The sequence below is a fragment of the Bactrocera tryoni genome, unplaced genomic scaffold (assembly GCF_016617805.1).
Source record: "Bactrocera tryoni isolate S06 unplaced genomic scaffold, CSIRO_BtryS06_freeze2 scaffold_25, whole genome shotgun sequence".
Lineage (NCBI taxonomy): Eukaryota > Metazoa > Arthropoda > Insecta > Diptera > Tephritidae > Bactrocera > Bactrocera tryoni.
The window spans coordinates 28,016,122-28,041,831 of NW_024395977.1; the positions used below are offsets into that span (position 1 = coordinate 28,016,122).

Genomic DNA, 25,710 nt, shown 5'->3' on the forward strand with positions numbered 1-25,710 from the left:
ATCATACTCTCTTCAAAACGATCACAAGCGAGTGTCCACACTCGACACCCGAAGCTAACCCGAAATTTGTTCAACTATTGCACGAATACTCGGACAGAACACGGATGTAGAAGAAGTGTATCACATTTTTCTGAGCAAAAATATGAGAAATTATTAATGCTGTATACACTTTAACAGCCAATATTTTTGAAATACAGCATTTAAACTATATGTATGCATGTATCAAAGGAATGACGCATTTTAAAATTAAAAATATATTTGCATAACCATAACATAAGACCCAGTTAAGAATCAGAGAAGAATAATGATAGTTGCTTTTTTACATGCATACGTGTGTTTCCAAGCAGTGTGACTTGACTGCAACTGCATTTTGTGTTTTGGGAAAAACCAATCAATAAAGAGAGTGGCTAGTCTAGATATATGTACATTCATACTTACTTAAAGCGCCCATACACGAGCACACAAGTGCGTTCGATCGGTATGTGTGCGCTTGCGGTTTATCGTGTATGGGCTTGTTCGCGTACCGATCCATGTTCGCGAAAATGTTTGATTTTTTACGATCGGTGCGCGAACATGTTTATCGTGTATGGCGTTGTCGGCGCACAAAATCTCATTTCTCTCGTGTCGCCGAACAGTGAAGATCGCGGACAATGCCAAGTGTTAGTGGGAGAGCCTGCTTTCGAGGCTGCAAAAAATCGATTTTTTTGAGGATTTTTTTGGGAGGGAAAGAAATAATTGATTCAAGCGAAATTTCTAGGCTTTATAGTTCTATATTTGAACATCTTTCACAAATTTTTTGGATACGAAATCTTTGATATTCTGCCTTTAGGAAGCAATTACCCGATGCATCTCGCATGTACATTTTTCGGACGGCGGGCAGGATGTAGGTCGCAATTTCTAACGGAAACAAAAAATTCAAAGAGATTCATATTTTTTATTAATTTATCTTCTAGTTAAACTAAGAAAATCCCAAAAAAAGTGTAAAATTTAAAATTTTATTAAAAATTGAATAAGTAGTGGCTTTTCAAAAGAATTTTATTTTATGCTGTTTAAAAATATACAATTAAAACTTGACTTTTCTTAATATTTTTTTAGTTTAAATATAAGATAATTTTATGTCAATGATAATAATTCCATACGATTTAGTTTTTTTTTCTATCCTGCCCGCCAATTAAGAATAATCGTAAAAATGAAAAACCGAGAAATCACGCTTCAAAGTTTTCGCTTTTTGCCTAAGCGCTCATACATAGTGTAAGAAAAATAAAAGTTGGAATAACTTATTAACGAAATACAATGAAATAGATAAAAACGCTACATTAGAAATAAATTCCAAGAAATGTTCCGCTTGCCTGTCGCACATGTTAACTCTGTGAAGAACGGACGCAAAATGGATTTGTGTGTCGTGTATGGGCAAACGAATTCATACCGATCGAACGCACTTGTGTGCTCGTGTATGGGCGCTATTACGGGGCATCTCGACAGGATAAAATCTATGTCTTGCTAACTGTCAAATCTATTGCTATTGCCATTGCCAAATCTATATGTGGGCATTTGTTATCATAAGATAATCATTTGCGCAAAGGCGTAGGGTAGGTAGGTTCGAGCTGATGTAGCGCATGCTTTGAGCTATTGGAAAATTTAGTAGGTAGCTGATGTAGCGCATGTTTTGAGCTCTTGAACTGTTTAAATCTTTTATGAGGAAAATAAAAAAAAGGATTACGATCCTTTTACAAATGTATTTCTGGGAAAAATAAGAAAAGAAAAAGATCCTTTTTTAGCAAAAGTATTTCTGTGAAAAATAAGAATTCATATTTTTGGACTACTATATAGTAATTGTAGCATACATTTTATATACGAATTTATATGAGCAATGATATTTTGATTTTTGCTAGTATAAGTTTATTAAATTTAAGATTTCGCTTATTCCTAATCATAGCGAGCACAAGGAATATATATGTAAATATATAAATGTATATATCTTAGCTGCCTAAGCTTGATAAAAGTGTCATACGAAACTAAAATAATTTTAAGATGAATGTCCGTATAAAATGCGTTTGAGTTCTGAAGTGTATAATGCAAAGTTTCACACTCTTTGTTTGTTTGCGCGATCGTGATTCTGAATTATTGCAGATTATAATACTTTTTAAATGAATGAAAATATCCAACCTAGAGTAGGATGCCCATACGTCCCACTTTTGGGGGCATTGACCACGTTTTCAATAACCTGTCCCGCCAAACCTCTTGGCGACAAATATGCTTATATAATTATAAAAACTTCTGTTTTCATTCTTCAATATACTTTTATTAAATCAGTCTTCGCATAAACAAAAGATATTTCAATCATTCAATCATTAAAAAAAACGCATTCCATGCTTTTTATCACTCTTGAAATTAAATATAAATAAAGGAAAATATGTTTATAAAACTATCATTGCACGCATACTTTAGATATAACTCCCAACCATTAAGCATTATAGTTTTTATAATATGTATTTAAGAACAGCAAACTGTCAACAGAGCCTGGCGCTATTCTGTTACGTTTTTCAGTAATTAAGTTGCCAGCTAAAGAAAAAGATCTCTCCGCAGCTGCACTGCTGGCTGGGATTGCATGAATCTGCAATGCAAACTTTGATAAATGGGGGTATTTACCCTGATTACTTTGCCACCACTCCATCAAATTAAAATTTTCAGTCATCTCTACCTCTTCTCTGCTATATCTCTCAACTTCATCTTCAGGCTTTTCTGTGGCTTGTGGGGTGGTTCGTTTAACCAAATAAGTGAAAAAGAATGTATCGCCTCCAGTTTTTGAACATAAAGAAGAAGAATGGCTTTGATCTATTTGGTTACTTTCATTGAAAGAAAAATGCGTTGTCAAAGTAGGTGAGATGGCGGTTGGGCTTAAGGAATCGTTTCCCGCAGATGTTGCTGAAGTTGGTGCTGATATTGCATTATTTTAAATTTGAGAGATGCAAAAATTTTTTATATTATCCAAATCATTTGGCTGCATATTTATAGCAGGTGGGTATAAAAAAGTTGCAACCTTATGCCATATACTTAAATTGACAACCCATATTTCCTCAATTTTTTTTCTTATATTCTCCTTTAAGACTGAAATTGCAGCTATATCACCATTATTAAATTCACAAATGTTTTTTATTTTTAAAATGGACGGAAGAACGTAGCATAGCGATGGAGAACTGCAAAGTTGTAATTTATTGAATACAGTTTCAAAATCTTTGCACATTGAAACCAAAACTTTAAGAATGGATACATTTACGTGTAATAATCGTTGGCTTTGTTCATTATCAGTCATTATATTGTTAATTTCAAACCAATTGTCAATTATGGATTTAATCATTCTATAATTAGAATTCCACCGAGTAGGACATTGGGATTTCAATGAAGTGGGTAGAAGATGCTGTAAATTTGCTTTCTTAAAATATTTAACAATTTTTTTACAAGAAGCTAACACATCTGTAAGCTCTTCTGTCTCCTCGAATGATTTGTCCAATACATTGGAAAATAGATGGCTACTGCAGTTAAGACGTATATTTTGTTTTAAAGCTTTAACCATATTACTTCCTCTGTCAGTAATGAATTAATTTTGGCTCATATTTTGAACACCATATTCTTTAAACATACTGCTAAGTTTATTAAGAACATTGTCACCCGAAGAACTTTCATAATTCATAGATTTCATTCCCAAAACCAAGTCGAAGAATTTCAAGTCTTTTTGGTAGTGGAAGGTAACTCCTAAAAAGTTCCGCTTCACATAGTTATCCGTCCACATGTCGATTGTGGCTGTAGCTCCACCGCTGCTCACAATATTATTTATTTCTTCTTTAAGTTCTTCTTTTTTTTCATTTGCACATTTTTGAACATTGCGGGAAATTGTTGCGCTCGGTAACAAATCCTCCACATCGACGTGTTCGCCATACGATGCACCTATCTTTATGAAGAATTTCACAAGTTTTATAAAGCCTGAGCCTTGCACAACCGAAAATGGTCGGCAGTCTTCAACAACCCAGGATGTAAATTTTTTTACAGCTTCATTCTTGTCTTCCACCGTGACGGTTCTTAATTCTTGTGATGTTTTAATATTTCTGCAGCATGGGTGACGAATTAGGTTAGACGTCTGACCATTATAATGTTTCAATACTTTTAAGCAAGTGCGGCAGTAAACAAAACCTTCCAGTAAAGTTCCGTCCGGTTTCAAAATTTCTGATAAAATATTCCATACGAAACTTCGGCCTTTGCGCTTACCAGACAAGCTGTAACTGCCATTCGCAATTTTGCAACCAATAGAATCTTCTTTTTCGGCCATTATTTTCAATATATATCATGTAATATGTATCATATAAAATTCTTAACACTCACAAAGCAAATTAATCAACTGTACTGACGATTACACATAAACAAAAAATGCTTTGCACACTCGAGCCTAAACTCGGACACTCGAGCCTACACTCGGACACTCGAACATATTGATTCGCAAAACACCCGAACCCAAACACGTATGAACGACACTCGAGTGTTGTGATCAGCACGTTCGCCTGCGCATAGTCGCTAACGAGCAATCCTTCTGCTCGTTCAAAGAAAGCGATACAAGCCGGTTTTGGGTAAGTGTTCGAGTGTGCACGGAAATTGTGTGTCCGTTGCAGATCTCTGGTGAGAAGGTACTAGGCTTGTTTTGGCAGCCATCATCAGATTGTTTCGGCTTCAAACTGAAATCCCATAACGTTTCTGAAGCGGTGATAAATGGGAAGAGACGCCCTACTAAAAGGGAACTTTTAAGTATCGTCATGTCGATATTTGACCCTCTAGGGTTTCTGAGCAATTTCGTCATCGGAGAAAAGTTGCTTATGCGTGAGCTTTGGAAACACGATATCCACTGGAACGACCCATTGCCAAACGATGTAAATGCTGTTTGGGCGAAGTGGCGTAAACAACTACCCGAGATTGTCAACTATGCCATACCTCGTTACTATTTCAGAAATGGTGCACCTCAGCTACTTCAACTCCACATATTTGTTGATGCTAGTGAGAATGCCTTTGCCGCCGTTGCTTATATACGATCTCAATCTTTATCTGGTGAATTTGATGTTGCATTCGTTTGTGCCAAGACAAAATGTGCGCCAATGAAAACCCTCACCGTGCCACGCCTCGAACTTCAGGCAGCGATTTTGGGCACTCGCCTTATGCAGTGTATCCGCGACGAACATTCTCTAAACATCAAAGATTGTATTCTGTGGAGTGACTCAAAAACGGTCATCAAATGGATACAGAGTGAACATCGTCGTTACAAGCCTTTCGTTCAGCATAGGATAGCCGAGATATTGGCTTAAACAAGCATATCAAATTGGAGATGGATACCCACTAAGCACAACGTAGCCGATGAAGCCACGCGAGCAAATGATTGCACCAATTTTAATCCAACAGCACGTTGGTCACGGTGGCCCCCGTTCTTCCGCCAGGACGAGCAGGCTTGGCCTTCTGAAGACGTAACAGTTTCTGGAAATGATGAATCTGATGAAGAGCTTCGGTCCAAATACGCTTTAGTCATCGTGAGTTGTAATATTATAGATTTTAATAGATTTTCTTCTTTTCAAAGGTTAGTAAGAACCGTTGCCTGGGTCTTACGCTTTGTCGATCACTGCCGTCGTCGTACACAGCCAAATCAATGTTATGGCTTAACTGCCAAAGAAGTAGACGATGCCAAACGCCTTTTATGCCGCATAGTGCAACGCGAAGTGTATGGAGCAAAGTTCCAGTCCATTAAAAATGGCCACGACATTGCCCATGACACTGTTGCAACTCTCACCATATATAGACGAAGAAGGTCTTCTTCGAGTACAGGGACGCATCGACGCCGCCAGCTGGCTTCCAACCAGCACACGACGTCCTATTATTTTACCACCAGATCATGCCTTTACAAAATTATTGGTGTTACATCACCATAACATCATGTGTCACCAGAACATAGAAGCTACTATTGGTGACATCCGCCGCAATTATTGGGTGCCACGACTAAGAAGTGTGTTGCGCAACGTAATTGTCAGCTGCAATGTATGCCGTTTGAATAAAGCTACTCCGTCAGCGCCTTGGATGGGTCCGCTTCCGTCAGACAGACTTACTCCTTACGTACGCCCGTTTAGCTACACTGGCCTTGATTACTTTGGCCCAGTCACTGTGACTGTTCGACGCAGCACCGAGAAGAGATGGGTTGCGCTCTTTACGTGCCTTACAGTGAGAGCTGTACACCTAGAACTGACTCACGATTTGAATACTGATTCCTGTATTATTGCCTTACGTAATTTTGTGAATAGACGTGGTGCGCCCGTAAGAATTAGGTCCGACAGTGGAAAGAATTTCGTTGGCGCCGACCGAGAAGCAAAACGCTTCGCAGAAATGTTCGACTGCGGTCGCTTACAAAGTGAATTATCACAGAAAAATATCCAGTGGGTGTTTAATTCCCCATTTAACCCTTCGGAAGGTGGCGCATGGGAGAGAATGGTACAGTGCGTTAAGCGAGTTCTACGTCACACTTTAAAAGAAGTTTCACCAAGAGAGCATACTCTGATTAGTTTTCTGATTGAAGCTGAGAATGTCGTTAACTCTCGCCCACTGACGCATTTGCCTATCACTGCCGACCAAGAACAGCCTCTAACTCCTAACGATTTCATTCTGGGAGCAGAAAACACGACCCAGACTCCTCTAGCAGACGCTGACTTGGGAAACACTTGTATGCTACGCAAGCAGTGGCGCATCGCTCGTCAATTGAGGGATCATTTTTGGAAGAGGTGGATTTCTGAATATCTACCTACCTTGACTCGCCGTGTGAAATGGTGCCGTCGAACGAAGCCACTGAAAGAAGGAGAATTGGTGTTTATATGCGATCCTAACATTCCACGACGAGAATGGTGCCGCGGTAGAGTGGAGAAAGTATACCCTGGGACTGATGGCGAAGCACGACGAGCAGACATACGAACTTCCACAGGAGTTAAGCAACGAGCAGTCTCAAAACTAGCCGTTCTGGACATTGATGGTGGTGAATCAGGTTGATTCACGGGGGTGGGGATGTTGGCAACCCTTGCTCATATACATATAAATATGTAATATTCAATTTCTATGTTTATTTTACAGTTGAATGTTTCATTTTCATTTCTCTTTAAATTGTCGCGAGCTTCATATTATATACATAATTCCAACTGTAAAGCTTCTGCGTATTTGTTTGTGCAATTTGTATATTTGTCATTTCCCCTTCTTCGCATAAGCATAAGCAGGTAGGCGCAAGCTCTAATTAGTTTTGGGCTTATATACTTGTTGTTTGTAAGCTGCAGTTTGTTTTTCTCCTATCCTAGCTGTGCTGATCTGCACGGTAAATGCTAGTGCCTTTGTGCATATATGCCACTGCATAACGTGTTTGACCTTATTCATCGATCAGCCAGGAAAGTGGAAGGACATACTGCGGTAAGTAATAATCACTAATGTAATTATTTATAAATGCCTATTATTATACATTGTTATTTAGAAAAAAACCATTTGGAACCATTTGAACATTGTTTCATTTGAAGCCATTCGGAAAGCAAACCAAATGCGTTAAACTCGCCCCACTTGATCGATGACACCATAAGAATTGCATTTTTCGAAAAATATAATTTTTGAGAAAATTAGTTTAAAAAAGTGATCTTCAGTGATTAGAAAAAATTTAATTTTAATGGGGCAGATGGAAATCAGAAATACTGGCGTGCTCCAAGGTATCCTCGGCAGACTTGCTATATAAAAGTATAATCGTGGTGGTGACTCTCTCATGGTATGGGTAGCTTTTAGCACACTGGGAAAGTTTCCGATTTTCTTTGGCCCGATTGATTAAAGGTATATGGATCTCCTTGAAACCGATCTTATATCATTTGTGGAAATGTTTCATGGCGAAGACTGGATATTTTAACAAGATAATGCCTCTATACACTTTTCAAGGTATACGAAATAATTTCTCGAATCAAAAAGTATCCCGTTATTGGATTGGTCAGCTGGAGGATATTTCCAAATTATTTCCTTAAAATTTACGAAGGTGGGCGACAATTTTATAGCTCAAAAGAATTAAAAGAAGCCATTGTTGAGAACTGGGCAGCTATCGACATAAGCGTGTTTGAAAATTTAATAAATTCGGTGACTAATCAACAGCTTAAACGTTGAATGTAAATACAAATTCATTTCGTTTCTCTTATTTAACAATCCTTCTTTTGCACAAATATCAAATTTCGTTAAAGAAAAGTTTCAAATTAATTCTGAATGAATAAAATAATTAAAATTGCTGTAAATATTTTTGTTATTAAATATCATTATTAATTACCTGTTAAAAATAAATAATAAAAAAATCGAAGTCAAAGTTCGCAAACCAAAAACAAACTAAACATGATGAATAAATATAAATTTTACTGAAGTATGTCTATGTGGATTAGTTTTCGGCTGCGTTTTATAGAAACAACCGTGGTCGCTGCAGCACCGGTGCAGCACCGATTTCTTCAGTTCTTTCGCGTAGAACTCCTTTTTAAGAGTAATAAAAAAAACATCCACGGTCTAACATCCTAATTTATCGAGAGAAACGAAATTCTTAAAGATTTCGTGTTACTAATCGCAAAATTATTAATTTTATATTGTTATACCGTCAAAATAAAATTCATAATTTTGTTATGAGTAACACAAAATCTTTCAGAATTTCGTTCATTTATGTTTTTATTATTCTTATTAGTTTGCAAAATATGGTATAACTCATGGACATCGTATATAACCTTTTTTTACATGTCATTTCAGGAATTTATTTAACTATTATCCATAACTATTTAAGTCTTAAACATAGAAAAATTAATTTTGTATTCGTCATGAATGTATTAATTTATTAAAAAATTTGACCCATTAATTTTCATTTCAACGATAAAAAAATCGCGAAACTTTGTGATTCTTCGGAGGCTCACAAGTGAATCGGTTCGGACCAAAATTATTCGTTGTTGTTCTTGTAGCGGCAGTATTCTGTCGAGTTGACTGTCCTTGGGCGGATACAAATCCGGGTTCGTTCCTGTTACATAGACCCGACCGTCGTGGGTAAAGAAACGGAAACGCACCAAAAATGGTAGTTCCATTTGCCTTTGATAGTTTAGTTTGAGGTTTGAGAATGATAGGTATTCTTAAGATTTGGTTGTTTAAAATTTCTAGCTAGCTTATAAATAGTAATAAGTGGGAACCTATTCAATGTGTTCAAATGGTGCGTTCCAAAACTCTTTGAACCTAGAGTCCTTTGTAGCGCCATCTATGTGTCGACTGGTGCGTTAGAATCTGCTTTTTATCGATTGTCCAGTGAGAATTTCATCTATTGGAAGTGAAGTTATTGCCTCAGTATGTTTGTGTTATCGGTGCGAAAATGAGCTTCGAACAAAGAGCCAACATTAAATTTTGTTTTAAAATTGGTAAAACTTTTACCGAAACGTTTAAATTGATGAATTAAGTTTATGGCGATGGTTGCCTATCCCGTAGCAGAGTGCACGAGGGTTTCAAAATTGCTCAGAATCCAACTGAGAATGTCAAATTAAAAAAAAGGTATTCATCGTCACGTAATATGTCAGTCATGTACTTCAATTGATTTTTTAGGTATAACAATAATATAATGTACCTAAAACTTCCGCTGTATGATATGGACGTAAGGTAAATGAGACATACATATCAAATGAAAACTTGACAATATTATTATTTTTGTAGCCTCGCTTAAGTGGCAAGGTTCAAGTCACCTAACGGTAGGGCCATGCTGTTTCGACGGATCGAACTATAAGAGGGGTGTTGGATGAGTGGGATTCAAAAAGTTGGTTAGATTCATGTCATTGTACGAAGGACATTTATTTGTTACGTCGATTCTGGATAAATAGGACCTTAAGCCGCTACAGTTTCCTTGACCGAAAGGAAGCAGGCCTCACTATATAGTTTAAGAGGCATCCTGTAACAGTACCGAATCATCCGAAGAGTATTCGATGAATTCAGACCTGAATTCAAAAGTGACAATATCGTAGGGTAATCATTTCTTAAAGAATTCGATTGGTTTGAAGAAAAGAAAATGCATATGTGGCAAAATTTGATTTACTCTAAGGTTTATTTGTATAAACAAATTTTCTCAAATGTGAATTGAAAAAAAACCAATGTTTCGATGCAAAGAAAATTTGGTAGTTTTGCAAGATTTGGAAGCCATTTTGGTACGGAAACTTTGCTTTGTGGCAACATTGTTCCGAATGTTCTAGCATATACAATATGACATGTATGTACAACTGTGTTCGAAATAAAGCAGTGGAATAACCAAGAATTCAAAAATGAATCAAAAAAATCGTGTAATTGATTTTTGTTATCGATTATTATTATTATATTTAATTCGCTCATATTCAAGCTTAAAAGAAATATGATTTCTTTAAAGAATAAGATAAAGTTCTTCTTTAAATAAAAAAAAGAAGTTTGTAAATGAAAATTTCAGCTGTGATTAATAATAGCGGTATTGAGGATTTTACATCAAAAATCAGTTAATTAATCATAATAATATAAAATAAAGTTTAAAAATTTAGTATTTCGTCGAATGACCGTTGTTAGATAACACAGCTACGCATTTCCTAGGCATGGAATCCACCAAACGCTTGCATTTCTCGAGGAATGGCCTTCCACGCCTTTTTCACAGCACTACATAATTGCTTCGTATTTTCTTTCCATACAGCTTCTTTGACCTCTGCCCAAAGGTTCTCAATTGGATTAAGGTCCGGTGACTGCGCCGGCCAACCCATAACCTCAACTCTATTTAGAGCAAACCAATTTTTTGCCAACCTGCTGGTATGTTTGGGGTCGTTATCTTGTTGATATACCCATTTCAATGGCTTTTTCCATTCAGCGTGTGGTAGCATAGTCGACTCCATTATCTCAACGTACAATTTGGCATCCATGTTTTCTTTAATCCAAAATAACGGACCTACTATATACCATAGTAAGACAAGCACCTCCATACATTGATTTTGGTCCCTCCATGTTTTACCGTCCGTGAAACATATTTAGGATCAAATGAGGCGTTTACTGGCCTTCGCACATACTGTCGGCATCCTCGGGAACCAAATAAAACAATTTTTGTTTCATCGGACCACAATATGTTGCGCCAGTTTTCGACTGACTAATGCAGGTGCTCTTCAAGCCACTGCTATTATTTCGAACACAGTTGTACGTTATGTGAGATGTATGTACATTATGAAATGAATCGAACTTTGTATGTATTAGGTGTTCCGATGTCTTAAGGTCCAGGCCCAATGCTGGCTGGCTTAACGTATTTTGAATGCTTTTATGACGAAATAAGCGCTTGGAACGCTCGCGTGAGCGGTTTCTACGCCAGTAAAGAAGATGATTGATAGCGCTCAGGTAGTTTATAGTCCACCTCTATCTATGTATCTTTGTGTGATTGACTGTGTCAGAAGATTTTGACAAAAACGCTACAAGGTGTGGTTTTTGGTTAAGACGGAATCTCCTTCGTTGGCGGGTTTCCCAGATTTCAGTAGTGTATTTAAAGAGTGGTCAGCGACAGGTTGAGGACCTTGGTGAGGTGGCTTACACACGTTAAGCCTAGGAGCTTTATCATCAGCATGTTAATTAAATAAGGGCTTATGGTTTTGGCTGATTTTGCCTTGTTGATGACACTGTGAGCTTTCTCATCGGTAAGTGATGCGCAGTCTTTTCGCATTTTGCGCAGCCGCCGGATAACACATCGTCTGGCTTTGTCTAGGGTAAGGTACAGTGTATATACAAATAGCTCGCGAACTTCTTCGGGTCCAAAGAGGCATAGCCATTGAATTGGATTTCAACTCCGTCATCATCCGGTGGAGAGGTTGCAGGACTTCTGGTGCTGAATGCATTTTGTCCGCTTGTGTTGGTTTACCATTTGCCGAATCTCCAAATTGAGATCACTTATTCGGGGTTCACAGGGATCGGTATGGGGTAAGGTGTCGCGTTCATTAGCAGTCTCTAACAATTACGTCCGTAGTAATGGGTAAAGCGATGAAAGTAAAATCTGTGAAGCCGATACAGTTAGCTTTGTTAAAGTTAACTAAGGAGCGGATGTCCACGGAAATAAAATCAAGAGGTAACTTGATCGAGATAATTAGGGTATGTGCTAATGAGGGGGATTCTCCAGAGGAATATGCAAAAATTATGTTGCTTCTATTTTTTCAAAATATTCCCGATTAAATTCAAAAATGTGTATTAATAGCATATACTATTTCTCATTGTTTCACCACTTTTTTTGGCCCTTTAGCTGAATTTTTGAACTCTAAATGCAAATATCGGGGAAACTTTAGTATACCTTCCGACGATTTCAGGTTTAAAAGTGGTATGGTTGGATAGGGCTGATGCTCCAGACTAAGAAAATATATAATTATAGCCGCCCCAAACTTTTAGTTTTCGAGATATTTGCATTTTAAGTTGAAAATTTGCAATTTCTCGATTTATAGTAACTTTTTCTTTCATATTATGCACTTTTTATACACTTACACTTCCCTGCAATATTTCTACATATTTATTTTATATTTATTATTTAGATATTTGCTTAAAATAAGCATTTCATATTTTACATAAATATTATTACACGCCCAATAACAATAAATGATCCGTGTTGCCAAATAATAAGTGTTACCATATCCCAAACGATTGAAAGCAATAAAAATAAATAAAAAAAAATCAAATGCAGGAAAAAAATTACCCTGGGCTTTTTACTCATGATATAGCAAGAAAAGGGATAATGATTTATGTATTTGGCGTATAAACCTATTTTTCATTCGTTTGATAAAAGTGTAGATATGGCAATACTTATTATTTGACATCACGGAACACTTATTGTTATTGTGCGTGTAATAATATCTACGTAAAATATAAAATGCTTATTTTAAGCAAATATCTAAAATATTAATGAAAAGTAAATATGTAGAAATATTGTAGTGAAGTGTAAGTGTATATATATATGTAGTGCATAATATGAAAGAAAAAGTTACTATAAATCGAGAAATTGCAAAATCAAATTTGCGAAATTTTCAACTTTAATCTCTTATCTCGAAAACTATAAGTTTGCGGCGGCTATACCAACCATAAACTTTTAACCCTGAAACCGTGGGATGGTATACTAAAACCGACCACAAATATCTCCAATATATAATATATATATATTATACATTTACTTAATCTGGAACTTCCTATTTTCGTTTGTATCCATTTTAACCCCGAAATCGGGGGATGCTATTCTAAATATAGCAATATTAAGATTCTTTTGGCGCCACGATTTGATGGTACGGATGGATAGAGGAGGTGTTCCAGATTAAAAAATGTATACGCATATACCCTCCTCAGACTCATAGCTTTCGAGATATAACCCACTTTTCATTTTTCAATTATTATATATTTACTTAAACTGTACACATTTTAGTATTTATATCAAAAATTTATACCAATTGTGTATTTTTTAAGAAAATAAATATACTTTAACAAGTAAGGAAGGGCTAAGTTCGGGTCTCACCGAACATTTTATACTCTCGCACGATAAAATGATAATCGAGATTTCATTATCCGTCATTTACATATTTTTCAAATACCGTATTTGTGTAAAGTTTTATTCCGCTATCATCATTCGTTCCTAATGTATATACTCGTATTATACAGAGAAGGCATCAGATGGAATTCAAAATAGCGTTATATTGAAAAAAGGCGTGGTTCTTAACCGATTTCACCCATATTTTGTACATGTCATCAGGGTGTTAAGAAAATGTTACATACCGAGTTTCATTGAAATCGGTCTAGTAGTTCCCGAGATATGGTTTTTGGTCCATAAGTGGGCGAGGCCACGCCCATTTTCAATTTTAAAAAAAAGCCTGGGTGCAGCTTCCTTCTGCAATTTTTTTCGTAAAATTTAGTGTTTCTGACGTTTTTTGTTAGTCGGTTAACGCACTTTTAGTGATTTTCAACATAACCTTTGTATGGGAGGTGGGCGCGGTTATTATCCGATTTCTTCCGTTTTTGAAATTTATATGGAAATACCTGAAGAAAACGACTCTGTAGACTTTGGTTGACATAGCTATAGTAGTTTCCCACTTTTCCAAAACAATTGCGTCCAAATATGCCCCTCCCTAATGCGATCCTTTGTGCCAAATTTCACTTTAATATCTTTATTTATGGCTTAGTTATGACACTTTATAGGTTTTCGGTTTCCGCCATTTTGTGGGCGTGGCAGTTGGCCGATTTTGCCCATCTTCGAACTTAACCTTCGTATGGAGCCAAGGAATACGTGTACCAAGTTTCATCATGATATCTCAATTTTTACTCAAGTTACAGCTTGCATGGACGGACGGAGAGACGAACGGACGGACGGACAGACGGACGGACAGACAGACATCCGGATTTCGACTCTACTCGTCGCCCTGATCACTTTGGTATATATAACCCTATATCTGACTCCTTTAGTTTTAGGACTTACAAACAACCGTTATGTGAACAAAACTATAATACTCTCGTTAGCAACATTGTTGCGAGAGTATAAAAATTATTTTGCACATTCAAACTTTTAAAAGATTTGTGTGTTTACATTTATGACAAATAGCAGTGTTGCCATACTTTGTGTCCTGAAAATATAATCAAAAATTTTTATGTTTCATATTTAGAGAAATAAATGATTCGAAATGAACTATTGTTTCATATATTTATATGGATTATATTCAATAATAAATAGAAAAAACTTAGGTAAAGGTTCAGGAGAGCGGCTTTTCTGAAAACGTGCACCAATTTTCACGGGAAATGTCTTAAAATACTCGTTTTTAGTTCTACTTTACGAATATGTTAGGCGCGTGCTTTTAAAAACAATATTTTCTTTGTTTTAATAGAAAAACATCGTATTTCCCGAAATCAAAAATTCACTTTTGCACTTTACAAGCCTTTAGATATTAAAAATATATTTTCTATCAATTATATACACGTAATTATTGATGTTCTTTAATTAATTAATTAGAGAAATGGTTTTTATTGTTATTTTTATAAAAATATGTAAAACTTCACAATCACTTCACTTCAACGAAAATGGCAAGGTTATGTTCGAAATTATGGCATCGCTGTTGTAAATTCGAATCTATTGATTTATGCACTGATCGTTTTCGAATTATCGATACTCTCGATATTTGAGTTTGAAAGAGAATTGGTAAAAATGAGAAATACATAATAGAAAAATTTATAATTCATTATTATTGCAGAAAGAAGAAGAAGTTGGACACAGAAGAATTATGAACGCCGGGGTGTTGGACCGACCAGGGTTATTTTTTTTCGAGCGCTTCTGTGTCCAACTTCTTCTTTCTGCAATAATAATGAATTATAAATTTTTCTATTATGTGTTTCTCCTTTTAACCAATTCTCGTACAGACCCGAATATTGAGAATATCGATATTTTAATTTCTTTCTATTTTTCCAACGGGTTGGGTTTACTTTAGTATCTCATTTTCATTGCTTATTCCTCTTAAATGCGTGCACGGATTTTTTTAAATTTATATAGCACGGATAGCCAATGAATTAAACTTTGGTTTAAATGTAAATTTATTGTTAAATGTTAATTTGTTTTTTAGATATAAGTAAGCAAAAAACGCACATTTTCACATTTGCTCAAATAATGGCTCTCTTCTTTTGAGGTTTTTGTTACACTGCTTGCAAAAAATTTAACCAATTTAACACACACACATTCTTTGAAATATATTTAATTGAATTAATGATAAATTATGAATTTTAAGTTGGAATTTTATGTACAATTTAATAAATAAAACAGCTTTCAATTACGTGTTATACTGTTCCTTGAAATGTAAGCAAAATTACTGAATATGAACTGTCAAACGGCGAAGAAAATAAACACAAAAGGAATACAGTAATAACCCAACAAATCAAAATGGTAGGTTACATTTGGGTTACTTTACATAGGACTCATTTCGGATCGAAGGTTGAAAGTATTAACAAAATACGTCCATATAACGAAAATTTGGAATAAAAAATTGCGCGATTTTTTATTCCAAATTTTCGCCTGCGGCGCTTTTTTCAATGTAATAGATTATACTGAAAATATAATGAAAATTTGGAATAAAAAATCGCGCGATTTTTTATTCCAAATTTTCGCCTGCGGCGCTTGTTTCAATGTAATATATTATACTGAAAATATAATGAAAATTTTGAATAAAAAATCGCGCGATTTTTTATTCCAAATTTTCGTTATATGGACGTAATATATTGCCCACTTTTCAGGGTCTTGTATAAATGGTTGGTTGGGTTATCTTGGTATTACCGATACATATACAATTTTTAATTTTCAGTGTTTTTGTTATTTAAATAAAGTGGATTTCCACTTTAATTCATTGAAAAAATAATAATAATAATAAACATAGAGTCACTCTATGCGTAAAAATACATACATTTTATAATAATTAGCGAAAATTGTAGGGAAAAACTGCGATTTTACACCATTTTCAGGAGGCTGCCCTAGAGCCCCCCGTGGTCCTAGGGGGGGAAGGGTGCTATTATTCAAAAGCTCCATTCATTACCTTTCAAATGAGGGGGGTAGCAAGCCCCCAGCCCCCTCCCCCTTTGCGCAAAACCTCTTCAAAATGAGATACTAAACTAAACATTCCCCATCGTCGGAGACCCTATAAAGTATATATATAAATGATCTGTATGTCGAGCTGAGTCGATTTAGCCATGTCCGTCTGTCTGTCCGTTTGTCCGTTTGTCTGTATATATACGAACTAGTCTCTCAGTTTTTAAGATATCGTTTTGAAATTTTGCAAACGTCATTTTCTCCTCAAGAAGCTGCTCATTTGTCGGAACGGATATCGGACCACTATAACATATAGCTGCCATACAAACTGAACGATCGGAATCAAATGCTTGTATGGAAAACTTTCACATTTGACAAGATATATTCACGAAATTTGGTATATGTTATTTTCTAAGGCAACAATGTAATCTCCGAAGAAATTGTTCCGATCGGTTAACTATAGCATATAGCTGCCATATAAACTGAACGATCGGAATCAAGTTCTTGTATGGACAACTTTCACATTTGACAAGATATATTCACGAAATTTGATATATGTTATTTTCTAAGGTAACAATGTAATCTCCGAAGAAATTGTTCAGATCGGTTAACTATAGCATATAACTGCCATACAAACTGAACGATCGGAATAAAGTTCTTGTATGGACAACTTTCACATTTGACAAGATATATTCACGAAATTTGATATATGTTATTTTCTAAGGTAACAATGTAATCTCCGAAGAAATTGTTCAGATCGGTTAACTATAGCATATAACTGCCATACAAACTGAACGATCGGAATAAAGTTCTTGTATGGACCACTTTCACATTTGACAAAATATATTGACGAAATTTGATATATGTTATTTTTTAAGGCAACAATGTAATCTTTAGAACGGATTACTATAGCATATAGCTTCCATACAAACTGAACACATAGTTACTAACAGAAATGCACCTGTGAAGGGTATTTAGCTTCGCTGCAACCGAAGTTAACGTTTTTTCTTGTTTTTCTATTATGTTTCTCTCATTTTTATCAATTCTTGTTTAGTCTCTAATATCGAGAGTATCGATATTTCGAAACCGATCGCTGCTTGTATCACTAGTATCAAATTGAATTTCGAACAGTGATGCCATTTATAGCGTAAATATCGTGCAAAATCATAATTTTTCTTTTTGTTTTTACTACAAAAAAACATAAAAATAGATAACGCGCCATACATATTCGTAAATTGGAATTAAAAACACGAATTTTAAGACATTTCCCGTGAAAATTGGTGCACGTTTTCGGAAAAGCCGCTCTCCTGAACCTTTACCAAAACTTATTATAGAATGCAAAGTTTTTCAATATTTCTCTCTTTTTGATATACATAGGTGTTCGATCGATGAGTATTATTTTTTTTGAAGCGCGGCCGAAGGCCACCAGTGCAGAAAGTAGTTCGACACAAAAGAACTATGAACACCACGGTGTTGGACCGACCATGAATTGCATATAAAATTGTGGAACTTTAAATACAAATATCTTGAAAACTATGAGAAGGGTATATGTGTATACATTTTTTAATCCAGAGATCATCCTCTTTCCTATTATACCCTCAAAACGCGGCGGTAAAAGAATCGTAAGCGTGCCCCAAATGTATACTTACCCCTTCATAGCTTCTTGTCTCTACTCCTTTTTTAGTAACTAACTTAATTTCCTGCTCAATTCCTCTTTGATCTAAAAAATGTTCATATTAGCATAATGTACGTAGGATACTAATACTTCTTACGTGGCGGAACTTTTGAAATGAAGCAGATCTCGTAAGTTTCATAGACCTCAGACATGAAGGTGAACTTTCCTTTCGTAATGTGTTCACCTTTCGACAATATGTGTCCTTTGGTATCTCTAGCCTTAAAAATTAGAATTTATACACAAAGAAACAGACAATATTTGCTAGCAATCGACTTACAATGTAGTCAATCAACTGTCCAGGGACAGTGGTCACCTCATAATCTCCTTTAACCAACTGGTTTGGCTGTATATCTTCCTTTAAACACTTTTGACCGTTTGGCTTTATATTAAACATCACACCTATAACAAGATTATAAGTGCTAAGTAAAATAAATAACCTTAAAAACATGTTTGCTAAAAATTAAAGGAGTTTAGTGAGTTGGCGTTACAAATATGAGATAGTCAAAATCTATCGATTAGTGGAAATTCGATAAGGCCACCCAAAGACGGCAGCAATCGGTTACTATAATTTTGGCAGTCAGTTTTAGATTGCTGAAAGAGTGTATTGCTATTAATATTGCCAATGAGAGACTGCAATATGCAAATGTTGATACTAGGGGTATTCTCTTGCTCTTGCAAAACCCTTGCACGGTGCAAGTATTGGGGCCGTCGCCCCGGGCGCAACGTCTTGCGGTGCAATTGATCGGTCGGGTTTAGTATCGCGCCGGTTAATGTTGGTTCACTGTACCTAAACGAAAGAACCAAATTGAAAATTTTAAACACGCATGTATGCTTAAATTATCAAACTTTATTTTAAAACATATTTTATAAAAATCGGTTCACAAATTTTTCCACAAATTCACTTTAAATATGCTATTTTTTGCCAATTTCTAAATATATGCTAGTGTATTTTCATCTGTTGTGCATTGTACCAAGCCAATTATGGATACATTTTCACGCACATATATTACCTATGAATTATAAAAATCACTAGTAAAGTTTTTGACGGTTAATTTCTTTGTAAATCTTTAAATAAAATACACCTTTTTCTGCATTGAGTTCAATAATGCGAAAAACCAAAATGCCTAATTTGAACTGTCAAATTACCGAGAAAGCACGAACAAAAGGGAATACATTAAACCCACTTAGCAACAAATGTATGAAGTGAACGCGAAAAGGTGTTCAATGCTAAAATGCTGTGGATGGCGTAGCCGGTGTTGGACCGGCCAGAGTTATTTTTTTTAAGCGCGGCCGAAAGCCGCCAATGCAGAAAGGAATGAAATGCTAAAATACTGACTTAGAGTTTTAAAGATATTTGCTTTTAAAGTTGAAAAATTTACAACTTTTACATTGATAATTTGTATATTGTGAATAACTTTTTCACTTATATTATGCACTTTTCACTTACTAACACTTCAATATAACGTTTCTGTATATTAATTTTTTTAATATTTGTTGTAAATAAAGCTTTATTTTAATTATTTTATTTTAGTTACAATTCTCTGCATTTGCACAATAAGAAAAGGATTGCCACGGTTATTTTTTTTTGAGGCGCGGCGCGAAAAAAAACCATGGCAACCCTTTTCTTATTGTGCAAATGCAGATTTCCGCACAATTATTACATACTATATTCGGACCGACAACGAAAACATGTTTTCCTGGGAAAAATTGATTTCCGCACGAAAACTTGTGTTTTCGTCCATGTAAAATCTGTCAAACGAAATCAAAGTTTTCAGTGAAAACTACTTGAAAACTTACATTCTACTCATTGTAATCGCTGCCTGCTCTAGTTTAATAGATATTTTTGGAAGACTTCTTTTGCCGGCCCTAAATTGTCACTTGATATTTGTTTACATTCCATATACAAAAACAGCTGTCGCTTGATATTCTCATATTCGGGGAATTCTCCTTCTCTTGCAAAACCTTGCACGGTGCAGAAATTGCAGAATTTTCTTCTTGGTGCAACGGCACAACAACAAACACAAGCAGAAAATTATTTGCAATGGCCATAAATGTGTCATATATAGCACTAGATTCTGCAATGGGTGTCCCCTTGGCTTCGCATATTTCGGTATAGAATTTTTGCATTTTGTGTCATCGTGCAATCTTGCAAGAGCAAGAGAATGCCGCTATTGATAGCTGTCAGTGAAAACTCATCGAAAACACACATTGTCGGTCCGAACGACTTAGATTCCACAACATACAAATGTTTTTTCAAAATGTTTTCAATGTCGGTCCTAATAAAGTAAAAGAGGCACATGTACATGCCAACTTTGCAAGGAGGGTATTTGTAAGAAAACGTGTAGACGACTTGTTTCTGATCACTTTTGTATACCTTAAGCTATTAACCCTATTCTAATGCCCTCACATAAATCACCAGCCTCGCTATTGTGAGGCTGGTCAGTTGTTATTTTTTCGGGCACAAAACCACACTGATAAGGTCCACTTAGTGGACATGGCGGATATCTGGGCGGTTGTAGATTTTCCAGGTCCAATTAGTTTGTTGAGGCTGGGCTTTACTCTTTGACACAATACGCTTGATAGAACTTTATACGCGATGTTGAGAAGGCTTATCCCACGGTGGCTGTCGCAGATTGTGGGGTCTCCCTTTTTGTGGATTGGGTAGAGCGTACTTAAATTCCAATCGTTGGGCATGCTTTAGTTCGACCATATTTTCCTTATCAGTTATTCGTTGCCGTGTTTGAATATACCGGGCGGGCATTTCAACCAGAAAACTTAAAACATAGAAAAGGTGCAAATTGAATTCTGTATGATGTTCGATCGGACGGGATAGAATTGTAGTACGGAATTCACCATTCTTGCTGCTATTTAGCAGAAATCGGCACGCTCAATGGCAGAAACATTGTGTTGTTGGTAGGTAGAAAATCCGAGCTGTGCCGAACGAAACTAACAAACGATCGCCGATTGTTACCGCTTCCCTGCTGCTCTAACAGCTTCGCCAACAAGCTAGTGTAAATATTTTAATTTTGTACGAGCTTGCATACATATCGACGCTGATTTTTGCGAGCCACGGAAAAATATTTTATAATTGACAAATATTGTAAATCGACAACAGCTATGTTGCCACGTTTCTCACTTCTTTCTTAGAACAAACACCAGAAAGATGTTCAATTTATGATTTTTAGCTTTTGCCATCGCAAAGAGGCTTGTTGGCAAAGGCATGCTCGGGGAGATGTTACGGCGTCTGTTTTTGTGATTGAAGCGAGGTCGCTTGTGGAATATGCGCCTGCGTTTATGAATGAAATCGTTTTTGTTGTAAAATTTACTACATTTGAGCTGTGCCAATTCGACTGCCATATAGACTTGCCATGCTTATGCTATTTGAGACAATTGTTGTTTTTGTAGAACATTGCATTGAACATGCATTCATACAAAATTATACTCATATAATTATTTTTATATGCCAATATAGAAATGCCGACGGCAAAACGCAAAAGCATACATTGCGATTGCCTGGTTCAAAGCACAAATTGACATGAAAATATCACAATGCTGTGGTTGTGAGTATCATAAGGAGCATGCATACATATATTTATTTCTCTTCATATTCTGTTTGAGTATGTGGAGAACTGTTAGGTAGGTAAGTAGGAGTGCAGCCCTATCGGGCTCAATTAGCACTTGATGCGCCATTTTGATACACAATTCGTAGAACCTCTTTTTGTATCTGCTATTACAATTCACCTTCTCTCTCAAACAATTTTGATGATTGATGAAACTACTTATGTCTGATTTGCTTTTAGTGGAAATCCATTCCAGGTTTGGTGCTTGATGGATTCCAAGTGTTTTGTGTCGGATCTGTGCTAGAGCTGGGCATTCGCAGTGAAAGTGGAAAATTGTTTCCTTGTTCCCTGCTACTCCGCAGCCTCGGCAGATGTCGTTGTAGGGCATACCCATTTTGGACGCATGTTCCCCAAATGGCCAGTGCCCTGTTGTGATAGCTGTTACTCTGCAAATGCTTTTTCTTGACCTATTTAATAAGTCGTTGGTTCTTTTCCTGCCATATGTTGGCCATAATTGCTTAGTTATGACGCATTTTGTAATGTTTTTCTACCTGTTATTTGCAGCTTGTTGAAATTGTCTATTGACGGGCTTGGTATTAGCTCCGCCTCGGATTCGTTGAGGAAAGTTCCTGTCTTTGCCAACTCGTCTGCTTTTTCGTTACCGAAAATGTTCCTGTGGCCGGGAACCCAGATCAAGTCTAGTTGGAGCTGGTCTTTTATTGAGCTTAGTGCTCTCTTGCAGTTGTCAACTATGCTGGAATTTGTCATGGGTGAAGACAAGGCCAGGAGCGTCGCCTGGCTATCCGTAAATATAGTTGTTTTATGTATATTCCCGTGGTTTTCTAATAGAACTTCTCAGGCTTTTTCTATGCCTAGTACTTCTGCTTGGAAGATGCTAGCCAAGTTCGGTAGACGTAGAGAGAGAGATATGCCTAGATCAGCAGAGAATACCCCCGTGCCTACTCCGCAGTCCATTTTGGACCCATCGGTATAGACTGAGATGGTATCCGCCTCTCCTATTGAACCTCTTCTCCATTCTCGTCTAGATGGTATCCTGACCTGGAAGTGTCTATTGAAATCCAGCTTTGTTAGAATGTAGTCTGACTTACTAATGGTGAGCTTGTTTAGGATTACACTATGTCCATAATTCTGCTGGTTCTAACCTCCCAATTATTTTATTCTTATCGCCGCAATAGCTGCTGTTTTGTGAATAAAAATGTCCGTTGGTAGTTGATGCAGGATCACATTGAGCGCATCAGTCGGATATGACCTGATTGCACCAGTAACACATGCTCTCTGTATTCCATTTAATTTTTTAATGTTGTATTGTTTGTTTAGCGCTGGCCACCATACTAGAGCTCCATATATAAGTATAGGTCTTATTACAGCCGTATACATCTTCATTATTATACTTGGTTTGAGGCCCCAATTCTTGTTGACGATTTTCTTACAAGTATAGTAGGCCATGTATGCTCTGTTTTTTCTTTTTTCTATATTTATTTTTCAGGACAGTTTGGTGTCAATCTCCACCTCCAAGTATTTAGCTGTGGGGGATAGAGTGAGTGTTGCACCGTTTAGTACCGGAAGTTGAAACTGAGGTATTTTGGTTCTGCTTGTGAATAGCATCAGTTCTGTTTTGTTCGGGTTAACTCCTAGTCCATTGTTTTTAGCCCACAGGTTTAACCTTCGAAGTGCTCTTTTCATAATCTCGATGACTGTTGAAGGAAACATGCCTGATACCAATCACACTATATCGTCTGCATACGCTACTGCTTTCACTCCTCCACCATTTAGTTGGAGTAGTATTTCGTTCAGCGCTACAACCCATAGAAGCGGTGAGAGGACCCCTCCTTGAGGCGTCCCTCTACTCACATAACTTGTTTGTGTTGCAGCGCCGTTTGAAGCTATAATCTTCCTATTCTCAAGCATCGCTAGTATCCATCTGCACACAGTGTCATCTATGCCATCATGTGCCAGAGAATTAATTATAGCATTTACTTCTATGTTATTAAAGGCGCCCTCTATAACTAGAAAAGCAGCCATGGCGTATTGTTTGTGGTGTAGTGATTTTTCAATTACACTTATCACCTCGTGAAGGGCAGTTTCGGTTGATCGGCCCATTATGTACGCATGTTGGGTCTTCGATAACTTCTCCGCCATGTTTGTTCTTCAGTGTAAATCTATTAGCCTTTCTAGTACCTTCAACATAAAGGAGGTAAGGCTTATAGGTCTAAAATCCTTGGCATTCTCGTGTGTTCTTCTGCCTGGTTTTGGAAGAAACACAACTTTACTTCTTTTCCAACTTCTTGGGATATAAGATAGTTGAATGCTAGCTTTGTATATATTTTCAAGCCTTTGAACCATTGGTTCTACCAGTTTTTGCAGCATTATGGACGTAATCCCGTCAGGGCCTGCCGCTTTAAATGGTGCAAAACTATTTATGGCATATTTGATTTTGCTTTTGTCTACTATTTGGCTTCGTTAATCAGCTGCGTTCAACGGTGGTTCTGGTTGAACCCTCGTTGAAGGTGTTTGCTGACTCCCGGGGAAGTGCGTTGTAATTAGTACCTCCAGAGACTTTTTTTCCGAGGAGGTCCAATCACTTCCCTCCGCCCTAACGTTTGCAGTATTAATATGATCTTTGGAGAACTGTTAAAAATGTTAACATTTCACAGCGTGAATTCTGTGGTTGTGAGGTGAATTCCGTACTTCAATTCTACAAAATGTTCTACATCGAACCTGAACCTTCTCTATGCTTTAAGTTCTCTGATCCATCGCCCCTCGCCGCTCGGTTGTTCTGCATACGGGTAATTGCTATTCGAACTTCTTCATAGTCGGGAAATGGAACGTCTGCTCCATCGTCACTATTGTGAGGTTTTTGTTATTTGTGATGTTTTCCGTATGTTGAGGTGATTTCAAAAGCTCAAATACTCCTAATTACCTCACAAATTTGTGATGTATGAAAGTTAAAGCGCCCATACACGGGCACACAAGTGCGTTCGATCGGTATGTGTGCGCTTGCGGTTTATCGTGTATGGGCTTGTTCGCGTACCGATCCATGTTCGCGAAATTATTTGATTTTTTACGATCGGTGGGGGAACATGTTTATCGTGTATGGCGTTGTCGGCGCACAAAATCTCATTTCTCTCGTGTCGCCGAACAGTGATGATCGCGGAAAATGGCAAGTGTTAAGGGGAGAGCCTGCTTTCGAGGCTTCAAAAAATCGATTTTTTTGAGGATTTTTTTTGGGAGGGAAAGAAATAATTGATTCAAGCGAAGTTTCTAGGGTTTATAGTTATATGTTTGAACATCATTCACAAATTTTTTGGATACGAAATCTTTGATATTCTGCCTTTGGGAAGCAATTACCCGATGCATCTCGCATGTACATTTTTCGGACGGCGGGCAGGATGCAGGTCGCAATTTCTATCGGAAACAAAAACTTCAAAGAGATTCATATTTTTTATTAATTTATCTTTTAGTTAAACTAAGAAAATTCCAAAAACAGTGTAAATTTAAAATTTTATTAAAAATTGAATAAATAGTGGCTTTTGATCGAAAGAATTTTATTTTATGCTGTTTAAAAAAGATAATTTTATGTCAATGATAATAAAATTTGCCCTAATTCCATACGACGTTTAGTTTTTTTTCTATCCTGCCCGCCAATTAAGAATAATCGTAAAAATGAAAAACCGAGAAATCACTCTTCAAAGTTTTCGCTTTTTGCCTAAGCGCTCATACATATATGTACATAGTGTAAGAAAAAAAAAAGTTGGAATAACTTATTAACGAAATACAATGAAATAGATAAAAATGCTACATTAGAAATAAATTCCAAGAAATGTTCCGCTTGCCTGTCGCACATG

At 36.5% G+C, this 25,710-nt stretch overlaps 1 protein-coding gene across 1 annotated transcript in view; it reads right to left on the reverse strand.

Moving 5' to 3' along the window:
- The window catches only part of LOC120780448 (transmembrane emp24 domain-containing protein bai), a 34,330-nt gene extending 15,542 nt beyond the window's left edge, over positions 1-18,788 (reverse strand). Inside the window, exons 1-3 of the mRNA XM_040112722.1 lie at positions 18,562-18,788; positions 18,382-18,502; positions 18,259-18,329 (exon numbers count right to left, since the gene is read on the reverse strand). Of these exons, the coding sequence (XP_039968656.1) occupies positions 18,259-18,329; positions 18,382-18,502; positions 18,562-18,732 (363 nt within the window). The 5' untranslated portion in view covers positions 18,733-18,788. The remainder of the gene's footprint in view (positions 1-18,258; positions 18,330-18,381; positions 18,503-18,561) is intronic.
- Between the last annotated feature and the right edge of the window lie 6,922 nt (positions 18,789-25,710).